Genomic DNA, 22,278 nt, shown 5'->3' with positions numbered 1-22,278 from the left:
TCTTTTTTTTTTTTTTACCAATCCAACTTCTTTCATGTATCTGTTCTCATCTCTCTTGACACTTGGTTCAACATAAGGGAATGGATTTTCAAATGATGTCAAATATGAAATATGTGACAATGAAGTATTGATGTACTTCTACCTTGCCTTGACAATGGCTCTTCCCAGAATAATTTGCATAAATTTATGTCACAGTATGAACAATACAGTTACAGTTAATTAACAGAAAATACATATCATCAAAAAGATTAAATATCTGTGTGCATATGCAAAGAATGTGTGGCAAAAGAAGACTCAAACAGCTAGCAGCCTTCTTGTGCGTTGATTTAATTAGTTAATAATATGTATACTGTTTAATTAGAATTTCCAATGTAGTTTTGCCTGAATGGTAATCTTCATTCAGGGCATGAGTGAAAAGCATGTGATTTCTCTCTAAGGAACACATGAGTAAAGAGCCGAAAAAAATCAATACAGGTCAAAACTATATTTTTTAATTTAACACCAGACCTGTCAAACAAACAACAGATATGAAAATCTAACAGAAAGCCCACAGGGCTGGCAGAATATTTTGGATGAAAAAAACATCAATGAATCAAGCTGCACTTGAGTGTCTTGCTTGATATCTGCAGAGCAATTTCTTCAGTTGTGCTTTATCTTTTCAAATGGACCTGAGTCCTGCACAACACCAACATCATAGTAATTGGTAACCTATGAAGAACAGTGTTAGTATTAAAAAATGATAGTATATTGTTGTGGTTTGGGGTTTTTGTTGGGTTTGTTTTCCCCGTTTCTGCCTCCTTGTGAATGTCTCAGTGTTTTCCCAGGTCCTGTGTGCTGTGTCCTGTTCCGTCCCCCGGTTAAACGTCTGTGTGTTTCCTTCCTGTTTTATTGTGAAGTCGGCTTCCTGTCTAGTCTTGTCTGTCTTGTCTAGCTTCACTTTGTTTGTCTGATTGCCCTGCCCCGCCCTAATGTGATTCCACTGATGTCTCACCTGTTCCTCATTACCTAATTACCTCTGTATTTAACCCCAGTGTTTCCTCTGCTTCTTGTTGGATCATTGTTGTTTTGTCAGCCTGCCTGTTCCATGTGTTTGCAACGTTCCTGATCACCTCGTGAGTTTTTGCCCCCAGTGTTTTTCTATTGTTTTTCCATCTTGCCCTGCTCCTGTGCCTATCTTTTGGACTTTTGGAATTTGGATTTTACCCCTGGTCTTTGTGCTCCTTCTTGGATCGTTTTTTTGTTACCATACTGTAATAAAGCCTTGGTATCTGCTCTCTGCCTCTTCGTATCTCTGCATTTGGGTCCTCCCCTCATCATCCCGTCACAGAATGATCCAACCAGATACGACCCAGCAGAATACGTCTTCGAGCCGCTCCTCCACCCCTTGGACCCTTTGGCGGACCTCATGGCCACCGCATTCCGCCGCTTTCATGAGGAAGATCCCACGGACACCTGGCACGTCCATGTTGGGCGGTGGGAGGGGTGGACAGGAAGTTTGGTCCCCTCCCGGAGCCTACGAGACGGACTCCCGGGGAGTTGCCACTGATAAGTCCTCCCGGTGGGCGGCGCGGACCCAGCAGCCTTCGAGGAGTTGGACAGGCTGGAGTATGCCGTTGGCCGGTTTGTCGTCGAGCTGGGAAAACCCGGACTGGGGCGCCGACTATCATCTGTTCCCTGATAAGAAACGCTGTGACAAGCAGCCGGGCTCTTTGAAGTCCCAGGCATGAAGACCCTACTCCGGGAGGTTTACCAGCTGGAAGCTAGCCTGCAGGTCACTCTTACCCCCACCAGCGAGCTGGCGCCTAGTGTTCCTGACCCCCAGCTGAAGACTGCCGCTGACAGCCGGATCCTCAGCAGCCGGCATCCAGCGCCGATGAGGCGGACCCCCAGCCGCCGGCCCCCGCCGATGAGGCGGACCCTCAGCCGCCGGCTCCCGCCGATGAAGCGGACCCACAGCCTCCGACTGCTTCCGACGACGCGGACCCCCAGCCGGCGCCCGGAAAGACTGCATCCCAGGGAGTGTTCACTGATCAGTCCTCCCTGGGAGCTACCCCGGACCCTCAGCCGGTGTCCGCCGCCGCGGACCCCCAGTCGGCTCCAGCAGAGACTGCTCCCCAGGGAGTGTTCACTGGACAGTCCTCCCTGGGAGCCGCCCCGGACCCTCGGCCTGTGACCGGATGTTCTGCCTCTCAAGGAGTGTGCACTGACCAGTCTTCCCTGGGAGCCGCCGTGGTCACCCAGCCGCCGGCTGCCGCCGCAGCTGACCCCCAGCGGCCGACCGGCCCCCCTGACCCGGACCGGCTGCCTGGCCCCCTAGACCCTGACCCGCCGACCGGCCCCTTAGACCCAGATCCTGACCGGCCGACCGGCCCCCCTGACCTGGACCGGCTGCCTGGCCCCCTAGACCCTGACCCGCCGACCGGTCCCCTAGACCCAGACCCCGACCGGCCGACTGACCCCCCTGACCCAGACCAGCCAACCGGCCCCCTAGATCCAGACCAGCCGACCAGCTTCCCAGACCCAGACCAGCTGACCGGCGTCCCTGACCCAGACCAGTCAATTGGCCCCACTGACCCAGACAGGCCGACCTGCTCCCCTAACCCAGACCACCTGACCAGACCTCCCGACTCTGATCAGAGGCCCAGCATTTCTGACCCCTGGCTGGCACTCGGTGGTCCTGCCCCCCGGCCGACGGCAACAGTTTCTGGCCCTCAGTCGGAGGTCGGTGCCACCGACCGCCAGCCGGTGTCTGGGCCTCTGCCCTCTCTAGGCACTGGCTCCCGGGGTCCCCCTGGTACCGGTTCCAGGTGTCCCCCGGGACTCAGTCCCCTGGCTTCCTCAGGTCCTGGCCTCAGTCCCAGGTCCTCCGGAACCCCGGCCCGCCATGTCTTTGCTTCTCCTAGTCCTAGTCTCCCTGGTCTTGTGTCTGTCCCTGTCTCTGTCTTTGTCCCCGTCACTGTGTCGGTTCCTGTTCCCGTCTCTGTACCTGTTCGTATCCCGGTCCCAGTGCTTGTCCCCGTGCCTACGTCTGTCCCCGTGCTTGTCTCAGTCCCTGTGTTTGTCTCTGTTCCAGTCTTTGTCCCTGTCCCGGTCACTGTCTCTGTCCCTGTCACCGTTCCTGTTCCAGTCTTTCTTCCTGTCCCTGCGTCCACCCCATCCAAATTCATTCCCACACCTGATCAGTCTGTAGTCTCACCGTCTCCGTCCGTCCCATCTAAAACTGCCCCTGAACCCGACCCCTCTGTCTCCGTGCTGTCCGTTCCGTCCACGTCCCATTCTGCCTGGTCTACGCCTGTCCCGTTTCCCTGTGGGTCTTCCGTGAGCCCCTCCGCGGGCTCTTCCGTGAGCCTCTCCGCGGGCTCTTCCGTGAGCCCCTCCGCGGGCTCTTCCGTGAGCCCCTCCGCGGGCTCTTCCGTGAGCCCCTCCGCGGGCTCTTCTGTGAGCTCCTCCGCGAGCTCTTCCGTGACCCCCCTCCCGGGGGCTTCTTCGTGTCCCTAGTGCGCCCCCCGTGGGTTTCTCCGTGCTCCTAGTGCGCCCCCCCCTGTGGGCTTCCTCGTGCCCCTAGTGCGCCCCCTAGTGGGGTTTTGTGGTATACCCGCTCGTACTTTCCCTTGCGCTTCCTAGTGCCCTTTCCTTTGTCCTTCTTCGGTCCCTGTGTTTGTGGGTCTCCCGTACTCTTTGTCTCTGTACCTCTCTCCCTTTTGTTTGTTGGTCTCTCTTCTCTCTCTGTCAGTGTCTCCCTCGTTTTGTCTTAGTCTTGTCCCTCTCTGTGGTCTAGTCAGGTCTCAGTTCTGTCCCCTGTCTTTTTGCTTTGTTTCTTTGCCCGATTTGCCACCGCTGTCTCTGTGTGCTTCTCCATGTGTTTGTCCAGCTCACCTTGTCTCTCTCACCCGCTCTGTGTCGCTTTGTCTCCTCGTCTGTTTCCCCCATTGCCTTTTGCTCTTGATGTCCTTGTCTGTTTCTCCCCTCTGTTTTGTTCGGTCCCTGTGTCTGTCGGTGTAACCACCTTTCGTTTTGTTTGGATCTCTCTCCCTGTCCTGGCCCTTAGTCTCTTCTCTGCTTTCTGTCCCCCGCCTGTCTCGCTCTCTTCCTGTCCTGGTATCTGTGTCTCTTTGCCTTCCTCTCCGCTCGCCCAGTCTCTCTGTGGGTTCATCTCGCTCTGTCCCTTTCGCTTCGTTTTTGCATGGTTGTCTCTCCCTTTCCCTGTGTCTGTCCTGCTCTCTGGGTTTCAGTCTTTTTTCTTTTTGTCTGTATGGGTGTCTCTCCCTGTTTTTTTTTTCCATTTTTCGTCTGTCCGTCTTAACCTCTCTGTGTTTTCACCCGTCTCTCCGTGCCATGCTCCCTTTCTCTGTCCCTCTCCTTCAATCCCTCGCTGGTTTTTGTCCTTGCCCGGTCTCCTTTGCTCTGTCTCTGTTGTTCCCTGTGTCTGTCTGTCTTCTCTGTGCACCTCTTGCTCTGTTGTCTTTGTCTGTCGCTCTCTCTCTCTCTTTCTGTTGGTTGTCTCTCTGTTTCTCCCCATCGGTTTTGCTCTCCGTCCTAGTGTCTTTTCTCCTCTGGTCCCTTGCTTGCCACCTGTCTCCGTCCTTTTTTCTGGACTTCTTCCTTGTGCCCTCTGTCTGTGCTCTTTCCTCGACTGTTCTCTCTTCTCCTTGTTTCCTTGAGCCTTCGCCTTGCCTCCTCCTCTTGCCTCCTCCTCTTTTGTCCCATGTGCCTCCGTTCCCTGGTCCTTTGCTCCCCATGTTCTTCTGTCCTTAGTGCCTTTTGCCCCCGCTTCCCTGTGTCGTAGGTCCCCTGGCCCTTGGTCCCCCTCTCTCCAGTCTGTGGTTCGCCCTCCCGGGTTTGTTTTCTGTTCCGTTTTGGGGTTTTTATTTGACACTCTGGAATCTGTCTTTGGGGGGGGGTACTGTTTGTGGTTTGGGGTTTTTGTTGGGTTTGTTTTTCCCGTTTCTGCCTCCTTGTGAATGTCTCAGTGTTTTCCCAGTCCTGTGTGCTGTGTCCTGTTCCGTCCCCGGTAAGCGTCTGTGTGTTTCACTTCCTGTTTTATTGTGAAGTCGGCTTCCTGTCTAGTCTTGTCTTGTCTAGCTTCACTTTGTTTGTCTGATTGCCCTGCCCCGCCCTAATGTGATTCACCTGATGTCTCACCTGTTCCTCATTACCTAATTACCTCTTGTATTTAACCCCAGTGTTTCCTCTGCTTCTTGTTGGATCATTGTTGTTTTGTCAGCCTGCCTGTTCCATGTGTTTGCAACGTTCCTGATCACCTCGTGAGTTTTTGCCCCCAGTGTTGTTTTCTATTGTTTTTCCATCTTGCCCTGCTCCTGTGCCTATCTTTTGGACTTTTGGAATTTGGATTTTACCCCTGGTCTTTGTGCTCCTTCTTGGATCGTTTTTTGTTACCAGACTGTAATAAAGCCTTGTGTATCTGCTCCTGCCTGCCTTCGTATCTCTGCATTTGGGTCCTCCCCTCATCATCCCGTCACAGTATATTATGTCATAAAAATTTAAAGTGTAGTATGCCATAAAAATAATCTTGAAAAGTCATGGTATTGTATGTCATAAAAAGGTCATGGTACAGTATGTCATATAAAGTCAAAGTATAGTATTTTTTTATTTTGTACAAATTTCATTAAAATGTTGGAATGGAAGTAGCTCACTCTGCAGGGAGTCAGGTTAAGAACCAGAGGGTAGCTGATTCAAGTCACAATACGGACTAGAGTGCGGACTGGTAGCTGGAGAGGTGCCAATTCACCTTCTGGGCAAGTCATGATGTAGCATGTCAAAAGGCCATTGTATACAGTACGTAGGTTTTTTGCAAAAAGTAATTAAAAAAAACCATGGTGTACTATGTTGATGAAAACATCGAAGTATGGTATGTTGAAAAAAGTGGTAAAAAGGTCATGAAAAATTCATAGTATAGTTTGTCATAAGAAATTATGTAAATACATAAAGCAATTTGATAAAGCTAAACTGGACTGTTGGCATAATTGCGTAACAAGAAGGTGAAGTAGTGAGAATAGTTGGAAAAGTGGGAATGGTGTTAAGTAGTATGAATTTCACTGAAGTGTTAGGGTGGCAGTAGCTCTGCGCGTAGCGTGTTAGGCTAGGATCCAGAGGGTCAATGGTTTGAGTACCTGTAGAGACAGAAATACGGTGTGGTGGTAGTTGAAAAAGACATAATGTCATAATGTAACATGTTCAAAAATCATAGCATAGTTATGCCGATAAAAGTCATAGTATAGCATGTTGAAAATGGTGATAAAAAGCCCAAGTATAGTAAGCTGAAAAAAATTTAAAAATTGATTTTATAGAATGTCAAAAAGAGTCCTCAAGAAGTCATTCTTGAAAAAAGTCAAAGTATAGTACGCCGAAAGAAGCAATAAAATAGTCATAGTATAGCATGTTGCAAAAAGTATATAAAAGTCATAGTATAATATGCCAAAAAAGTAATAAAATAGTCATAGTATAGTATGTCGAAAAAAGTTATAAAAAAAGTCATGATATAGTGTGTCGAAAAAGTAATAATAGTCATGGTATAGTATGTCGATAAAAGTCATAGTATAGTATATTGAATGGAGTCATTAAAAGTCATGGTATAGTATGTCGGAAAAGAGTCATGAAAAAATAATTTTATAGCATGTAAAAAAAAAGCCATAAGTAATTATTGAAAAAAGTCATAGCATAGTATGCCCAGAGAAGTAATAAAATAGTCATAGTATAGCATGTCGAAAAAAGTCATTATATAGTATGTCGACAAAAGTAATAAAACAGTCATAGTATAGTATGTCAAAAAAAGTTATAGTATAGTATGTTGACAAAAGTAATAAAATAGTCATTGTATAGTATGTCAAAAAAAGTAATAACAGTCATAGTATAGTATGTCAATAAAAGTCACAGTATAGAATGTTGATGGGAGTCATGAAAAGTCATAGTATAGTATGTCAGAAAAAAGTCATGAAAAGGTTATTGTATAGCATGTAAAAAAAAAGCCATTAAGAAGTCATTGTTGAAAAAGTCATAGTATAGTATGCCCAAAGAAGTAATAAAATAGTCATAGTATAGTATGTCGAAAAAAGTTATAGTATAGTGTGTCGACAAAAGTAATAAAATAGTCAGTACAGAATGTTGAAAAAGTAACTAAATATTCATAGTATAGTATGTTGAAAAAAGTAATTAAAAAATCATAGTATAGTATGTCAAAAACAGTAATATAGTAGTCATAGTACAGTATGTCAAAAAAGTAATAGTACAGTGGATAGAGAAAATTGAAAAAAAATCATAGTATTGCATGTATGTCAAAAAGTCACAGTACCGCATTTGGTGGTATAGAGTCAAACTGGATGCAATTAAATGATTTCTTATCCCACTTCAGGCCGTAAATAAAGTGTAGGTAAAACCTTTAATTGCCTTTGTGACACTGTTGTAACTGATGGTCTAGCACACGGGTGTGTCCTTCATCCCTGCCCGTCACGGTGTCTGCTTCCTTCCCATCATCCCTCAGCAGGCGAATGTCACATTGTGAAACGTGAACGGCCGTGCGGGATTGCAGACCTTGAGAACCCTTCTGATAGCTGCTAAGTACTGAACACTGAACAGTTATGCTGCCTTCCTCTGCCCCACTCAGTTTAATGCTGACCACAGATACATATAGACCAGCAACATAACCATAATCCATATATATTAAGGGAGGTTAACAAGATAGTCAATTGCTTTGTCATTTCAAGGCAATAGCAGTACGGGATATTTCAAGGCAGGTGCATGACTAGATGTACCCACTTTGAAATATACTCTACTGCTGTTGTTCGATAGAAAATCTGAAAAATTTTAGGAAGAAGAACAGCCTTTTTGATGTATCTTACACATTTTAAACTGTATCTAATGCTAATGGGATTTGAAAAGGTTTGACAAGAGAATTGTCTCATTCTGCAGAGCACCATGTAATCCTTCAATCGAGGCATTAGTGTTAAAATAACAAAAAGCGTTTCGACAGAACAAGAGCAACAAATCCCTTGAATATAAATGGAATACGTCCTAATTACTGTATATATTTCACCCTTTAACACCCACTCACCTTTTTGTGGTTGCCCTAAACAAATGGACCATTTTTGATTCCTTGACCCTTGCAATTGATTTGGACATACTGATTTCAAGGATTAATTACATTGTTGGACTGCTAGACTGCTTGAAAGGTAGGGAGACTCTAATTATAAATTTGCACTGTATCCACATCTTTTATATTAACAATCGAAGGAATTACTTTGTGTAATGTTAAAGGGCTTGCTGATGAAGACAAATCTGCATAAAATTATCCTTTCAGCTCATTATTTTGGTTTAATACCCACTAACTTTCCAGTTTCAGTTTATTCCATTTTTTCCAGTCACAGAAAGAAGCTAATTTAATCAAAAAACTGCTGAAAACACACTTTACAACACCTGCCCAGCACCTCATGGGAGTGGACACAGCATTAAGCTGCTAAAGAGCCTGGTGTTTCACTCAGGAGATGGTGGAGACAAAAACCAAGGAGATAGGAGGTTTTGACACATTAGCTGTCCAGTGAAATGACTCCAAATTAATTCTACTATATCCACGTCGGCTGGATGTGTAAATAGGAAACAATGTTTCATAATTCATTGATGTATAATGCCACAAAACATTTCTAGGTGTGCTGCACCATAGCTCTGTAATGAGAAATTGAAACAAGAGCCCCACAGAACAACCGTCTGTATGTTCCCATACAACTAGGTAAAAGTATCATGTTTGTTTGACCCATCCGTCCACCCCAACCCCAACACAGACTTTGAAAGTGTATTTAGATTAGAAACGTGTTTGTGAAACATTAAAAACAAATGTAATGCGAGACTAAATACTTTTCCCTTTGTTAATTCAGAATGCACTTTTGTTGTGGTAACATAATTTTTGTAGGAAACATGGCTGCACAGAAAGTACATAGTCCCAGAAAAGCAGAGAACCTGCTGAGCTGGAGATGTACTAATGATAACAAGGACTCCGTGTTGTTGTATTTGACTGTAACATAAAACTCACAGGCATCATCAGGCTCTATACGACCAAACTGACCTTAAAGCCAATTTATACACACACAGAGCAGGTCAAAATGAAGTTGTTGCACCAATAAATTGTACATTGCCAATTATTCTACAGAAGCATGAAATAGATATTGATCCTGTTGTGTGCCTCTATTTTCTTCAGCATCTTCTCTCTAGCAAGGGTTGTAGATCTTAGGCATACACCATAGCCAAAGGTAATTACCTCCCAAGACTCCACTTATATGTTCTCGGATTTTTATGTTTTGAAGACATGAGGTTAGTTTGCTAAAAACGTTCTAAATAATTAACTCTTTTCATTGTAATTTTATATTTTTTGTGTGGCGCATATTGTAGGAGTACTTTCTAGATGCAGCATCCCGTAGCAATCTTTTCTCTGGAGCAGAAAGGATTTGATATGCAAATGACCAATATCTGATATCACAATGTCAGGGATTCATGTATATTTGATAGGATTCTAAAATCCAACATTATCATTGAGGGCATTGTTAGGACTTACATCAGAGTTGTTAAAGTCAAAGGCTGACAGAAATAACAGTGATCTCTCAACATTTTTAAAGGTCAATAAACATTTTACATATAATGAATTTGTGTTGCTCAAGGGCACTGCTCTGTCAAGCAAATAGATATTATCGGTACCTGAATTGTGCTTCTGATGTTTTTATGTCTCTAAATATGGAAGACCGTTGTGTACCAGTGTTTTTCACTTTTGAACATAATTCAGCAGTTGTCTTCCTTCAATTGCAAGACAGCTCATTTGAAAAGTTGAGCTGTTCCATTTTATGCATTGTTAAAATGAAAATTCGCCCCAAACATTTCAGAAACTATTATTAGATGTTCAGATTTGTTGATAAGCAAAGTATAGAATGCAGATTTCAGTCTTTCAGTCAGTGTTTCAGTCGTTTTCTTCTTATTTTCTGTGAAAGTAGAGATAGTCAATGTCAAATACAGGACAGGCTTCTGCCTACGCTCGGTGCCCTTTGTTATCGCTGTGCATTTTCTGCAGATGATGAGAATACAATGCTTCTTGACCTACTTGGACCACTTTGCCGGAATGCTGCTTCACGCTGGCAATGACATTTAAAATCCCAATCCTCATTGTAGAAGGAGCTGCTGAACCCTTATGCAGCCCCATCAGCAAATGGTCAAAACAGTTGGTTTTTCTCTCGCATAACCCTGTTTTCAATAGGAAGCAGCTATTCCTTTTACATGAAATCCAGCTTAAACTCAACTAAATGTCAGGAATATGTTATACTCACATTTATGAATCAATCAATCTTCTTCACCTTTGCTAACTTTTCATTTTAAATTCATTTTAATTTAAACCATCAATAAAGATTTACATAATCATCCCATGGCGTTTCCCCTGAAAAAAAAAAAAACCATTTAGTTTCAGGTTACCTCATTGGTACCCATGGGTAAACTAGGTTTACAGTCAAAAAAGCAGGACATTCTTAAACCTTTGCAGACCACCACATAACATGCAACACACACAACATTAAAACATATAAAACAGACATTAGAATATGGATAGAAAGAATAAAAAACAGTACTTGACCAAAGTGCTTGTGCGTTTTGTCCAAGTAAATCCAATTCTACAGTTTGTTTGATACAGTGATTGCCGCTACGGAAAAACTGTTCTTGAATCTTGTCGTTCTGCAACCAGAGACCTTTAGCTTCCGTCCAGAAGGAAGATACTGGAATTCCCCATTCAAATGGAGTAGGCTATCTCCTAAGATGGCTATAGCTATTTGCTGTAATTGTTTAGCATACAGGTATGTGGGGTGCAGCTGGGACTCCCCAGTCAGCTTACGTGACTAATTTGAGTTGAGGAATACAGACAATTGGTGCAAAGCTGGGCGAAAACACGGTTACACTTTACTTGAAGGTTTCTATATAAGAATGACATGACACATGACATAAACGCGTCATAAACATTATAAACAAGTCACACACATTTATGACACAACGCTTCTTTTAGTAAGTGTCATTCGGTCATGTCATTTTATGTTTATTTTATTGTATGTTCGTGTTGTTCAGGAGTACAGGAAATGTTTCTACAATGGGTTTGATGTGAGGTCTGGTTTTGGAGATGTACCTTTAACAGTAATGTACACAGAGTACACTGTATACATGGGACCAGCCTGTGCTCTTCATTGTTAGTCTTGTCGTGCTCTCAGTCGGTAAGAGGCATTCTGGTAAGTCTGGTAAGTTTTGTTTTTAATTTACAGTTGCTATAGAAACACTAAAGAAAATTATGCCTTTTTCAACATGCACCGGTGGACCTGTGATAGCTAAGACACAGTATGTGTTGAAATTGTGCTTTACAACCGGCTAAAAATGAATGTGAATTAGAATTTTAGTCAAAAGAAAACAACAACACCTGTGAACCACAGGTTTTACATTGGTTTTATGGACAGCCAGTATCACCCCTTGAAACAGCAGTATACCCTCTACCCGTAGACTAAAAGGTAGCTTTTAGTCTATGTATGTGAAATTATTTTTGTCCTAGTTGATAATGAATTTTATTTTATTTGATAGGGACACTGCAATTTAACATAGTTCCGACCGTGGTGCTGCACAGAGAGTTTATAACCATTGCTAATTTTGTCCCTAGTTGGGCTTTTAATTGTACAGAGTCTAATCTAAATACAGCTTTCAGTATCATAAAACCATAGTACAATCCTTCCGTCAGTATTTAATGAAGACTATGCATGCTTGTGCAAAGCTTTGCCTTCATATTGATTGTCACAGAGCATAGAAGAGCCACTTACGCGTCATGCTGGCCATCCGTGTTTCCCACTGATGCCTTATTATCTTCAAGCAGCCATGCACAAGGAGAGTGCCAATGTATTGATTGATTGATTGATTGATTGATTGTTGATGTCCTCAAATGGCAAGAGTCAAGGGCACTGTTAGAAATGTAATTTCTAATGTTAAGATGTTTACATCCTGTATTTCACTGTGTAGAGCTCTGTAGTGACAAACAACAACTTCTGGCTTTTCTGCATTTTTTTCCTATACAGAACATTTTGGTCATGAAAAAGAACCATTTTATGTGCTTGAATAGACTCTGACTCTGACTCTCTCTCTCTCTCTCACACACACACACACACACACAAAAACAGCAAGCTATATAACAAAAAGAACATATTTCATACAGGGTTGACCTCCATCTAGTGGCAGAACTGATTCCACTTACGCACACATTAAGATTAATGACTGAATTCCTGTAACATGGACACAGTGGTGAAACTCGACTGGACTAAAGTGGGCTAAAGACAGTAGATAGAATAGAACCCAATAAATAGAATAGAACAGAATAGGATAGAGTAGAATAATATAACAGAACAGAAGAAGATAGAACAGAGGAAAATAGAATACAATAGAACAGAATAAAATAGCATAGAACATATTAGCAGAATACAATAAAACCAAATAGAATAGAATGGAACATAAAAGAGTAGAACATAGAACACAGAATGGAATGGCCTCCACTACAACATAATTGAATAGAATGGAATAGAATAAAATATTACATAATAGAGCAGAATAGAAAAGACTAAAACAGAACTGAATAGAATACAACATAATCAAACAAAGCAAAAAAATACAATGGAGCATAATTAATTACTTAACATAATTCTTTACTTTTTATTTTTATGCCAATCCACAATGAAGGCATTGGCCAGGTATGGTAGTTGTTATGTTTCTCACACAAACCCCCCTTTATACACACAACCATGGTACGGCGCCCCTGGAACAGTTCGGGGTTTGGTACCTGGCTCGAGGGCTACTCAGCAGTGCCCAAGGAAAACTGGCAGTTCTCCAGCTACCAGTCCACACTGCATACTTGGCCCGACAGGGACTTGAACCGGCGGTTCTCAAGTCAAGTCCCCACGGACTGAGGTACCACCTCCCCCAAATTCTAGAATAGAATAGAATAGCGTAAAAATAACCACAATGGTGCACCCTCAATCAAACTGGTACCTTATGGAGACTTTTTTTTAATATCACCTTTATTTAGCATTCTACATTGTAAAACCGATTCAAAACTTTACCACATAGGCCTCTATTACTGCAACTGTTTAAATTCAATACAAAATAATTCTCCCAGTGAATGACAGGTATTTAATCAGGATGGAGGATGGATGAGTAAAAGCAATGACATTTTAAATGCAATCATTTCCAAGTGGACAATGTAAATTACAATTACAGCCATAACAGTTATTACATTCAAAGACACGTTTCATTATAATGGGATGATATGAAAGAAAAAAATCCTTATTTACATGTCAGGAATAATGATGTAGTTGTATTTTGTTGCTCTAATTTTAATTTAAGTCCCATTGAAGTTGGAAACCACGTTTGAAAGATGGCAAGCATTAGGTTTTAGACGAAACCAACCAAAATCAGGTAACATATATTATACTATACAATACTAAAGACATGTAAAGGTATTAAAATGAAGCTAAAGTGAGCAATGAACAGAGGTAATATACAAATTAGTAATTTAAATGGCTTTTCCTCATATGAAGGGAAGGGAAACTTATTCCTAAGAGTTCCAAGCTCTAGTTGGTTCCCCAGCAGTTTTGCCATCTCATTAGCTTGTTCAATTTACAATTCTAACACATCGTTTGAGGTTCAGTATGAGAACAGACAGTTCAAGCATAAAATGTAGAGCTGTTCTCTAGCAGAGTTAATTTGTGAACTCCCTACAATGGTTTCTGTCTTCATTTGCTCACTTCTTTCTAAAATAAGTAAGCCTTGTAGCAATGTAAATATTGACTGACATTGCTTCTGTCAAAAAGACCATGTATCCAAGCCTAAACGTGTTAATTAGCCATTTCATTCTCATGTTTTGCTATTACACAGCAGTCTAGTTAAAAAAAACAATAGTAAGCAAAACTGAAAAAGTACTATCAGTCCCACTGGGCTTCTGTGCAGTACAAGATTTACCATCTTAGCACTTACTTACTCATTCAAATTGGGCTTTTTTCTGTGTTAGAAGCAAAAAAACAGCAGTTCAGAACAGAGATCTTGCTGCAGCGTGTATGCATGGACACAGATATCAAAAACGTTACTTTCGCTCAGCGTTATTGAGTAGGCCATACGTCACACAGAATCAGTTATATTATTATCATTATTGTTATCACCCATTCACATAGTAACAGTTGCCGCTGGCTTGGTCAGAACCCTATAGAGCTCAACCGTTCACAGCTGGTTTTGGAAGTAAAAGTACAATGCAATTTCTCTATTGACAATTAAAGTATAAGCCAGTCAATCGGAACAGTCGATGGTAGACTTAAAACCAGCTACCACATGACTTAGCGATTGTGTATGCTCATGTAGATGCCAAAAGTTCATGGGGCACCAACCTTGTTTTGAGATAAATGTCTTTTTTTTGCAATGTCTTGGATAAGTACCCACAATCCTGAACAATCCCACAATCCCACAGTGTTACCTCTGATTGGTGGAACTCATGCTGGTGAAGACGGGGAGCTGTCGGTACCTCTGCGCATGCGCAAGATGAGAATCCTATTTTATGAGCATTTATCATAGACAGTTAAAGAAATGGATTTACGACAAATCGCCGTCTGTTCCCACCCTCCTGCCGTTAGCCTCCACCGGGGAGCTAACAGCTAATTTGCCTAACCGCTAGAGAACAGCTTTATTCAGGCTAAAAAATGTTCAACTCAAACTAAACACTGGGATAAGCAGGCTACAGTGGTTTTAAATTTTAATGGGTATTTTCAGGTTTTATTTTTAGGGTCTTTTAGAGTTACTACATGCTGTCTCAGCAAGAGATTAGCCAAATTAGCCGTTTGCTAAACAAACGTGAGCTTTCTTTATTCAGTGATGTGCGGTGGTTTATTAGTTCCTTCGCTCGATAATGAAAAATGTACACAGTCTTGTACCTTTAACTTTTTTTTTGATTTTCTGTTCCTTTTTTCAATCAAAATAATATGTTGTATGGCATATACTAAGACATGGTCTAAAACTCTTTATATACAGATTTATCCAGACGTCAAAGGGAGAAATGAATGAGACATTTACTTCTCGAACCCAAGCTCTCGGAGGAGGGGCGGGACTGTTGAGCTCTATAGGGGTCACTTTTTAATGCTCTGTGAATTCAAACAACACTAACATTACTTGGTTAGGTTTAGGCAACACAGCTACGTTACATAAGATAGTTTACGTAAAGTCAAAGTTGACTTTTGGTTTAAAACGGGACATGAACACCAGTCTCCCGTGGTAAAAATCCTGTGTTTGTGTAAACCATGAACCCCCAAAAAACATTCTCCTATTCGCTATACTACTCCCTACCATTGACGCTCATCATCCTACATCATTGTACAGCGCTGTGGTCTAATCTAACGAAAGCATACATAAACTCCACCAATTTGCTAAAATTCCCAAATGTCAACAAAAATACAATATACTACAATGATTACATAATGTTACAGCAGTTTCATTATGTAAAGCAGCAAGCAGAAAGCAAGTTGTGCTGCTATGTTAAAAGTCACTGGAAAGAAAGCATGTCATGTGTGCAGTGAACTGACACAAAATGAAATGCAGTTACAAAGAGTAAAAATCAACCCTGCATTGATGATGCTCAGTACATTGGTACATTCTGGGAGTCCCTGTTAAGGAAAACGAGAGCAGAGTGGTGCAGGTCACCTGGGTACATCTGTCAGAGACAGAAAGAAAAATGAACAATCGCTCAAGCAAATCCGTCATAATGGTGTTTATCTTTACACAGAACAGAGTGTAATGTTATGACAGACAATGTAGTGGGGGCTTACATTGCACCTTGCTTAGATCTCCTTAACTGGTCTGAGCACAGGATCCTGTTCATGAACTGGATTTTGAAGATATTTAAGCCATAAATGATCATGTAAACAATATGCATATGCAATATTTCATAGACCTATATAGGAGGTTAGTGGCAGGCTTATGCCAAGATTTTAAATTTAAAGAAAGGAGAAGTTGCCTTACTCTGCTGTATCCACAACTTTCTCGCCAATATGGCCAAGCCCACAAGGATCATTATAGAAGCACACACCAGCATCGACTCCAGGATGTGGCTAAAACACAGACACAAGCACACAGCCGTCTGAGCAGATAGTCCAGCTTCAAGAGCAGCTCAGGCACATACTCCATCTGTTCTCACGTAGTCACATGATGGCCATGATGAAAGCACACACATGAAGTATTGCTTTGCTCTCACCTGTGACTCTTCCAGGACTCCTTACTGATGGGTTTGGGTGCAGGCAGGTATGCAACAGACTGACTTGCTGTAGGTGTGGATGTCACAGATGCTACTGCTGAAGATAAAGACATTATAGCTGAAAAATAATGTTTTATTATAAGCAGAAGAGTGTTTGTAACAGCACCCGCAGAGTTCATGACATCAATAATCTTGATAGGTGACCCGTGATAATCGATACCTTGTACAGCTGGAGACCTAGAAACCCCTGCCATCTGCCACAAAAACATATTGATCTTCAGTGCTGCTCGTGGCTACTTCTCATTTCAGTAGCTACAGAGTGATGTGTGGTAAAAGGCAGGAACTCACAGAATTGTGCCTTATTTCATGCCTATACTGCCGGTTTTAAATAGTTCTCAACATATTGGCAAGTCAGATCACTCTCTAAACATCTCCCCACAGTACACTGATTTGTCGGGTTTCCACCCGCTAACCTCAACAGAGTTTTAATAGATTTTTCCCTGACTGAAATCTCATATTGAAAACGGAGCTTGTGTGATTTAGGCTGGCTTTGTAGTGCTCATGGTTTAGGAGGATTGAAAGAATAGTCTGTTTTAAGCTTAACTAATCAATATTTTTATATAAGTGAGTCAAATGATTATGCCTAATGCGAAAGTATTGGGTCTTTCAGCTCATTGTTTTTCGTTTCAAAGCCACACAACATTTCTGTTTTGATTCACTCTTGTGGCTCTCATGAACCTAGTTTCCAGCCAAAGCCATTTTCAGATAATGAGCTGGATATTTTTCTCAGTTTTTTCAGAGTTGTTTGAAACCAAAACAAAACTAAAATGAGAGTGAATGTTGGACTTGTATTCACCAAGGGGCCAGAAACACAATTTTAATGTAATGCTAATTGCTCCATGGAACTAAAACTAAAAGTGTTGGAATTTCAACTTCATAACATCATAATATGTAACTGTTGAGTTTGCTTGTTCTGCTTCTCTCAAGTGCCAAATAGGAATAAATCACTGACTTGTCTAGATTCCAGTTGAATGCAAGGTTTTGATATATAAGGATCATTTGTTGTATACAATTTTCTTTTTATGTTTTTTGTTTGTTAACCTACTGGTCGTGGGTCGAGGTGTGACCAGCACATGCACATCCTTCTGCTGCCGTCCTGCAAAACACAAGTACCAGCCGGTATCTCTCATCTGCAGCTTCTTTAAGGTTATAGTGAGAGTCCTAGTTCTGTCATCGCTGATGGCCACAGAAGTGTCTTCGTATCTCCCGTCAGAATCTGTCAGTAGACAGGAGCTCCAGTCTCCGCTCCGACACCACCTCTTCTCGCTTTCTCTGTTGGCAAGCAGTCACAGGGGAGTCAGTGAAGGCTGACTGTCCATCAAAGTTTGGCTTGAATGAAAATTTGGAAGGGAAACAACCATGTGCCTCAGTTTCGCTGATGCTTTAGAAATGTTGTTATAAAAGTGAGGATTCTACATGGTCTCATGGTAAATAAAACTGACACAATCGTAACATGATGAATGGGACAATAAAATAGGCTACCTGCATCTCTCACTGTAGTGGCATTCAACTGTGATACTACTCCCTTCTTCCCCAATCAGGAAACTGTTCACCACTGACATGCCTGCAGGAAAGACACTAACTCATAAACACAGCCTTACATTTGTAGTCTAAGCATTTGAAATGCATGAAAATACAGTTTATTTCAATGGGGATCAACAATAGTTGAAAATCACTCAATTACTTACCATGAATGACCTTAATGTTAGTGTAAGCAACATCATCAGCGGTCCACATACCACCTATCTCCACGCCACACATGTACCACCCAGAGTCCCCCTCCTTCAGGTTGCTCATGGTCACTGTGAACACCAGCTGGACCGGGTCGTCAAAGATGCTCACTTCCTCCTCAGCTGGATTGGCCGAACGGGGCTCATCTGTCCGAGCTAAACTGCTGCAGAACTCCCTCATCTTCCCCCGACACCAGTATTTTACATAGCCGGCATACTGAGGCCCATAATGACACGGGACTGTGAGATGTTGGCCCTCCATGACGGTATGCTCCCCCTCGGTGGTTACCCCGCAGTGGAAGGCTGATGGAAGAGATAATTCAATGTTGAACACTAGCTTGATCTTCAACTTTCCGTAATGCTGCAGGAAAATCGGACTCACAGTGGACATTTGTAATCTATGATTGAGGAACGGGGAAAGTGGCCTTGAGCAATATTTGGATCACGTTTAGGGTTTCGGTTTCCTTTCTTACAAAACACTATTCCCACTTAAACTACCTTCTTCATACGCCTATTTACAAAATTGGATTATCCCTCTATAGTAGAGTTATGTGGGGACAAATATAACAGGCTTTTGGAGAAAAAATAAACATCAAATCTTGCAAAGGGGCAAACAATACATAAGCTTGGAGGATTAAAAAAAAGCCTTCTCTGAAAACCTTTCTAGTCTATCTTCAAGAAATGATTTAATACAGAAAAAATATATATATTTAAGAGAAGTGAAGCATAACAACTATTTTACATAGCACCAGCATTTGCCAAAAGCACACTGTTTAAGTGCGGGGGCTGCATCACTTATCTGCAGTAAAAAAAACAAATACAAAGGCATATTGTACAGCTTTTGTACAGACATAGGATCTCAATAATTTCAGTAGTTATTACCTGGGAAAAATGGGAACAGGCTGAGGGCGATAATAAATGGTGGCAGCATGTTTCACCGTCAGTTTGAGGTTTACAAAGTGAACTCTCTCCCTTGTGTAAACATGGATTCCAGGTTCCGCAATTCCAATTTCCCCTTAGTCATGTGACCATAAGTTGGATCCAGATGTTCCAGATGTTAACCATGTAGGTGCCAGTTAGATTTGAAAAGTAATGAATTTTATTAGGAAATGACTAACAAGCTGTGCTTACTGTGGCACTGATGTAAAATACCACAAATGTTCTATAACCTTCTGTAAATAAGTCAGCTTTTTTCCATGACCTAAAAAGTACTTCTCTTTTTCTAAGCTCATAAAACATTCTGGGAAAAATTGCACACACAAAAATGCAATACAAATTGTTGTAATTCTGTAAATTTACCCATTTGCTATCATCTTTTGTATTCTTCGACTTCCCAAGAGGATTTAAGTATATATCTTCTCAGACAGTCTCTGACTGGACAAAACTTCCCAAATTCCATAATTTTAAAGAAATTAAGATTTAAGGGGCATAGTTGTGCATTTTACAAAATAGGCTAAGTTAGATGAAAAGATTGGTATGGTAAATTAAAGAAGAGTGGTATCAATCTTCTCATCTAATTCTGAAGAAGAAAGCAACAATGCTTATTTCCGAGAATGATGACACATTCTTTTAACTGCGGTGTTGGCCTGTAAGTTTAAAAATGTCCTCTTTCTTCTCATTTCCCCTACGTTAAGTTCATTTCAATGTTTTTAATAACCTATTCTTCTGAGCCACCAAATGCTGAGTGCTTTCCCTCCATGGTTGCATAGGATTCATTTGGCAGGCTACAATGAATTTGTTTGATTTTGGTGCCTGAAAACGTTTGGATTTAGTCCAGTCTTCATCTGTCGGATTAGGCTTCAACCCACAGCCCCCTCAGCTACTGAATTAACAAACAGTTATTCTAAGCCTCTCAATTTGCTCTGTGAAGGGTGTCAAACACGTCCCTAAAGTCTCTTGCTTTTTTTTCTTTGCCTGCAAAGCCTTTTATGGTCAGCCGTTTCCTGGAAAAATGTAGAGAGAATTGAAACTCATGTCAGATTTGAGAATAGAAACTTAACTTTCACAAACCTGATTTATTTGCTTCGTGCCTTATCAGGGCAACCATACATATCCCAATGTCCTGATATTTCCTTCAGCTTTGTGCAAATATATACATTTGAGACAAATATATATTTATTTTGGTGAATTGCTTCATCAAACTAAGCAAGATTAGTTAGAAAGTGTCGGAGGGAAAAGATCTTCTTTTAGTCTCTCTGTCATCATTCTTTTTAGGAAAACTGAAATGTCTTTACTGATAAATGGTGTCACATTATGTAAATAGCGCTTTTCTAGTCTTAAAGACTACTCAAAGCACTTTTACATCTACAGAACACATTCACCATTCACACACATTCATACAAGGTGCCACCTCCTCATCAGATAAACACTCAGAACTCAGGGTTCAGTGTCTTACCCAAGGACAATTCAACATGGGACTGCAGGGCCAGGGATTGAACCCCCAACCACACAACTGGCAGGCAACCGCTCTACCACTGAGCCACAGCCTCCTTACCTAGTGGTTTGAATGTACTCTACTTCAACACTTTAATTTTAAGATATTTTAAACTTCCACTCCCCTACACTTCAGAGTAAAACATTTTTCTTTTTACTTCTTTACATTTACTTGAGAACTTTAGTTACTTTGCAAATACAAATATATACAATATGAAACATTTCACAAACCAAACAGTCAATGGAATTGCTTAAATCAGCTCAACCTTGACCAATCATGACACTAAAATGTGGCTTAGGGACAAGAAATGTTATGCAATATTATACATCATAACTTGGACTGTGACCATTTTGCCTGATAATGGTACTTAAATGTTCCATATTATGCTCACATTCAGCTTTATGCCTGGGTTTCCACAAGAACATATTTACATCCTTTCATTTAAAAAAAACTGTTTGTTTTTTTGTCTGAAAATACCTGAATTCAACCTCGGTCTGAAACGCTGGTTTGAATGAAATACTCCAATAATGTTATCCATTCAATATGTAGAGGTAGGTAGATAGACTACCTCTCTGTCTGCTTTTACGTCAGCATGGGAAGGGATGTAGCTCTGGCCTTTACAGGACAAACCTGGGATGCCAGCTTGATTAAGTCTGTTTTTCCATCTCTGTATGCAAGGCAGTTCCACATTCAGTTCAAACTGGCCCACACAGCTAAAATGTACCCTCAGGTCAGTACATTCTTTGAGAAATATAAGTGGATCTGCACAGTCACAAGCAACTGAGTTGGAAGTAGTTCATGCCAGTTATTCCAGAGCAATTGTTAGAACCCCCTCATTGCTCTGGGGTGCAATGTTCTTGCTTTCCCCTCTCTTACATGATTGGCAGTAGACCTGCTGCTAGTCTTGCATTGCCAGACCTTCCTCCACAGTGCTGCGAAGGAGGGTCTGACTAGTCCACACAGCATTCCGGGATGGGAGAAAAACGTGCTCTGGTTTATTGGCATTTCTTTAAACCAATCACAATCGCCTTGGACGGGGCTAAGCACCGAGCGGAGCCCCAGTGCCTTTGCAAAAATAGCCTCAGGAAGGAACTTGTTTTGGTTGGACGTGCACGTGGGGAAGCAAGCTCTGGAATTAAAATTAAAATTAGTGTGTGTGATTAGAATTTTACAAAAAAATAATATATAATTGTCTGTGTTAGCTCGATGTTTCCCGAATCGACAGACTAACCTGCTGCACACACTCATTCTTCTTCTTATATAAGTTCATCAACTTAAAAAAAAGATGCCACATGTGGGGTTCAAAAAACATTCTAGGAAGGAGGGAGCCCTTTCCAAGCAATGTTCGCTAAGTTATATATATATATATATATATATATATATTTTTTTTTTAAGATATTTGTTTTCTGCAGCCAACTCCAAATGTAACATGCAGCTTCTCCTACCTCTGATGGAAAAAGTTATATATTTTAAGCTGTAATATGATTATTATTAATATTATCTAATAATGTGGGTTAAGGGGTTACATTGTCTAAGGTGTCCAGTAATTAACTAATTTATTAATAGAAATACAGTAAAACTTTTGTATGTTAAAATAAAAGAAGGACAGTATGGCCCTGTAAAACTTATTTCATGAATTAATACATTTGTACATTACCTGTCCATACTCATTTAGAGAATATCATGCATTCAAAAGATGTAGATATTTACATTTTTAATTTGTTAAAAGCAATGTGTTTAGTGCAAGAACGACTTCATTATTC

At 41.4% G+C, this 22,278-nt stretch overlaps 1 protein-coding gene across 3 annotated transcripts; it reads right to left on the bottom strand.

The window, feature by feature from the left end:
* Positions 1–13,173: 13,173 nt before the first annotated feature.
* On the bottom strand, positions 13,174–19,112 carry pigr (polymeric immunoglobulin receptor). Of its 3 annotated transcripts, none has more exons than XM_032532220.1 (8): positions 18,964–19,112; positions 18,040–18,384; positions 17,834–17,915; positions 17,397–17,623; positions 16,292–16,388; positions 16,060–16,148; positions 15,867–15,922; positions 13,174–15,751 (listed from the first exon to the last, which is right to left on the bottom strand). In XM_032532220.1, exons 1-7 carry the CDS (start codon positions 19,010–19,012, stop codon positions 15,879–15,881), a joined length of 933 nt encoding a protein of 310 aa, XP_032388111.1. In that variant the 5' UTR covers positions 19,013–19,112; the 3' UTR covers positions 13,174–15,751; positions 15,867–15,878. The 3 variants fall into 3 exon arrangements, with proteins under 3 accessions (XP_032388111.1, XP_032388113.1, XP_032388112.1); XM_032532222.1 differs by having other exon boundaries at positions 15,867–15,916; XM_032532221.1 differs by having other exon boundaries at positions 16,292–16,385.
* Between the last annotated feature and the right edge of the window lie 3,166 nt (positions 19,113–22,278).

The sequence above is a fragment of the Etheostoma spectabile genome, chromosome 12 (genome assembly GCF_008692095.1).
Source record: "Etheostoma spectabile isolate EspeVRDwgs_2016 chromosome 12, UIUC_Espe_1.0, whole genome shotgun sequence".
Classification (NCBI taxonomy): Eukaryota; Metazoa; Chordata; class Actinopteri; order Perciformes; family Percidae; genus Etheostoma; species Etheostoma spectabile.
This window is presented reverse-complemented; position numbering and strand designations above follow the sequence as displayed.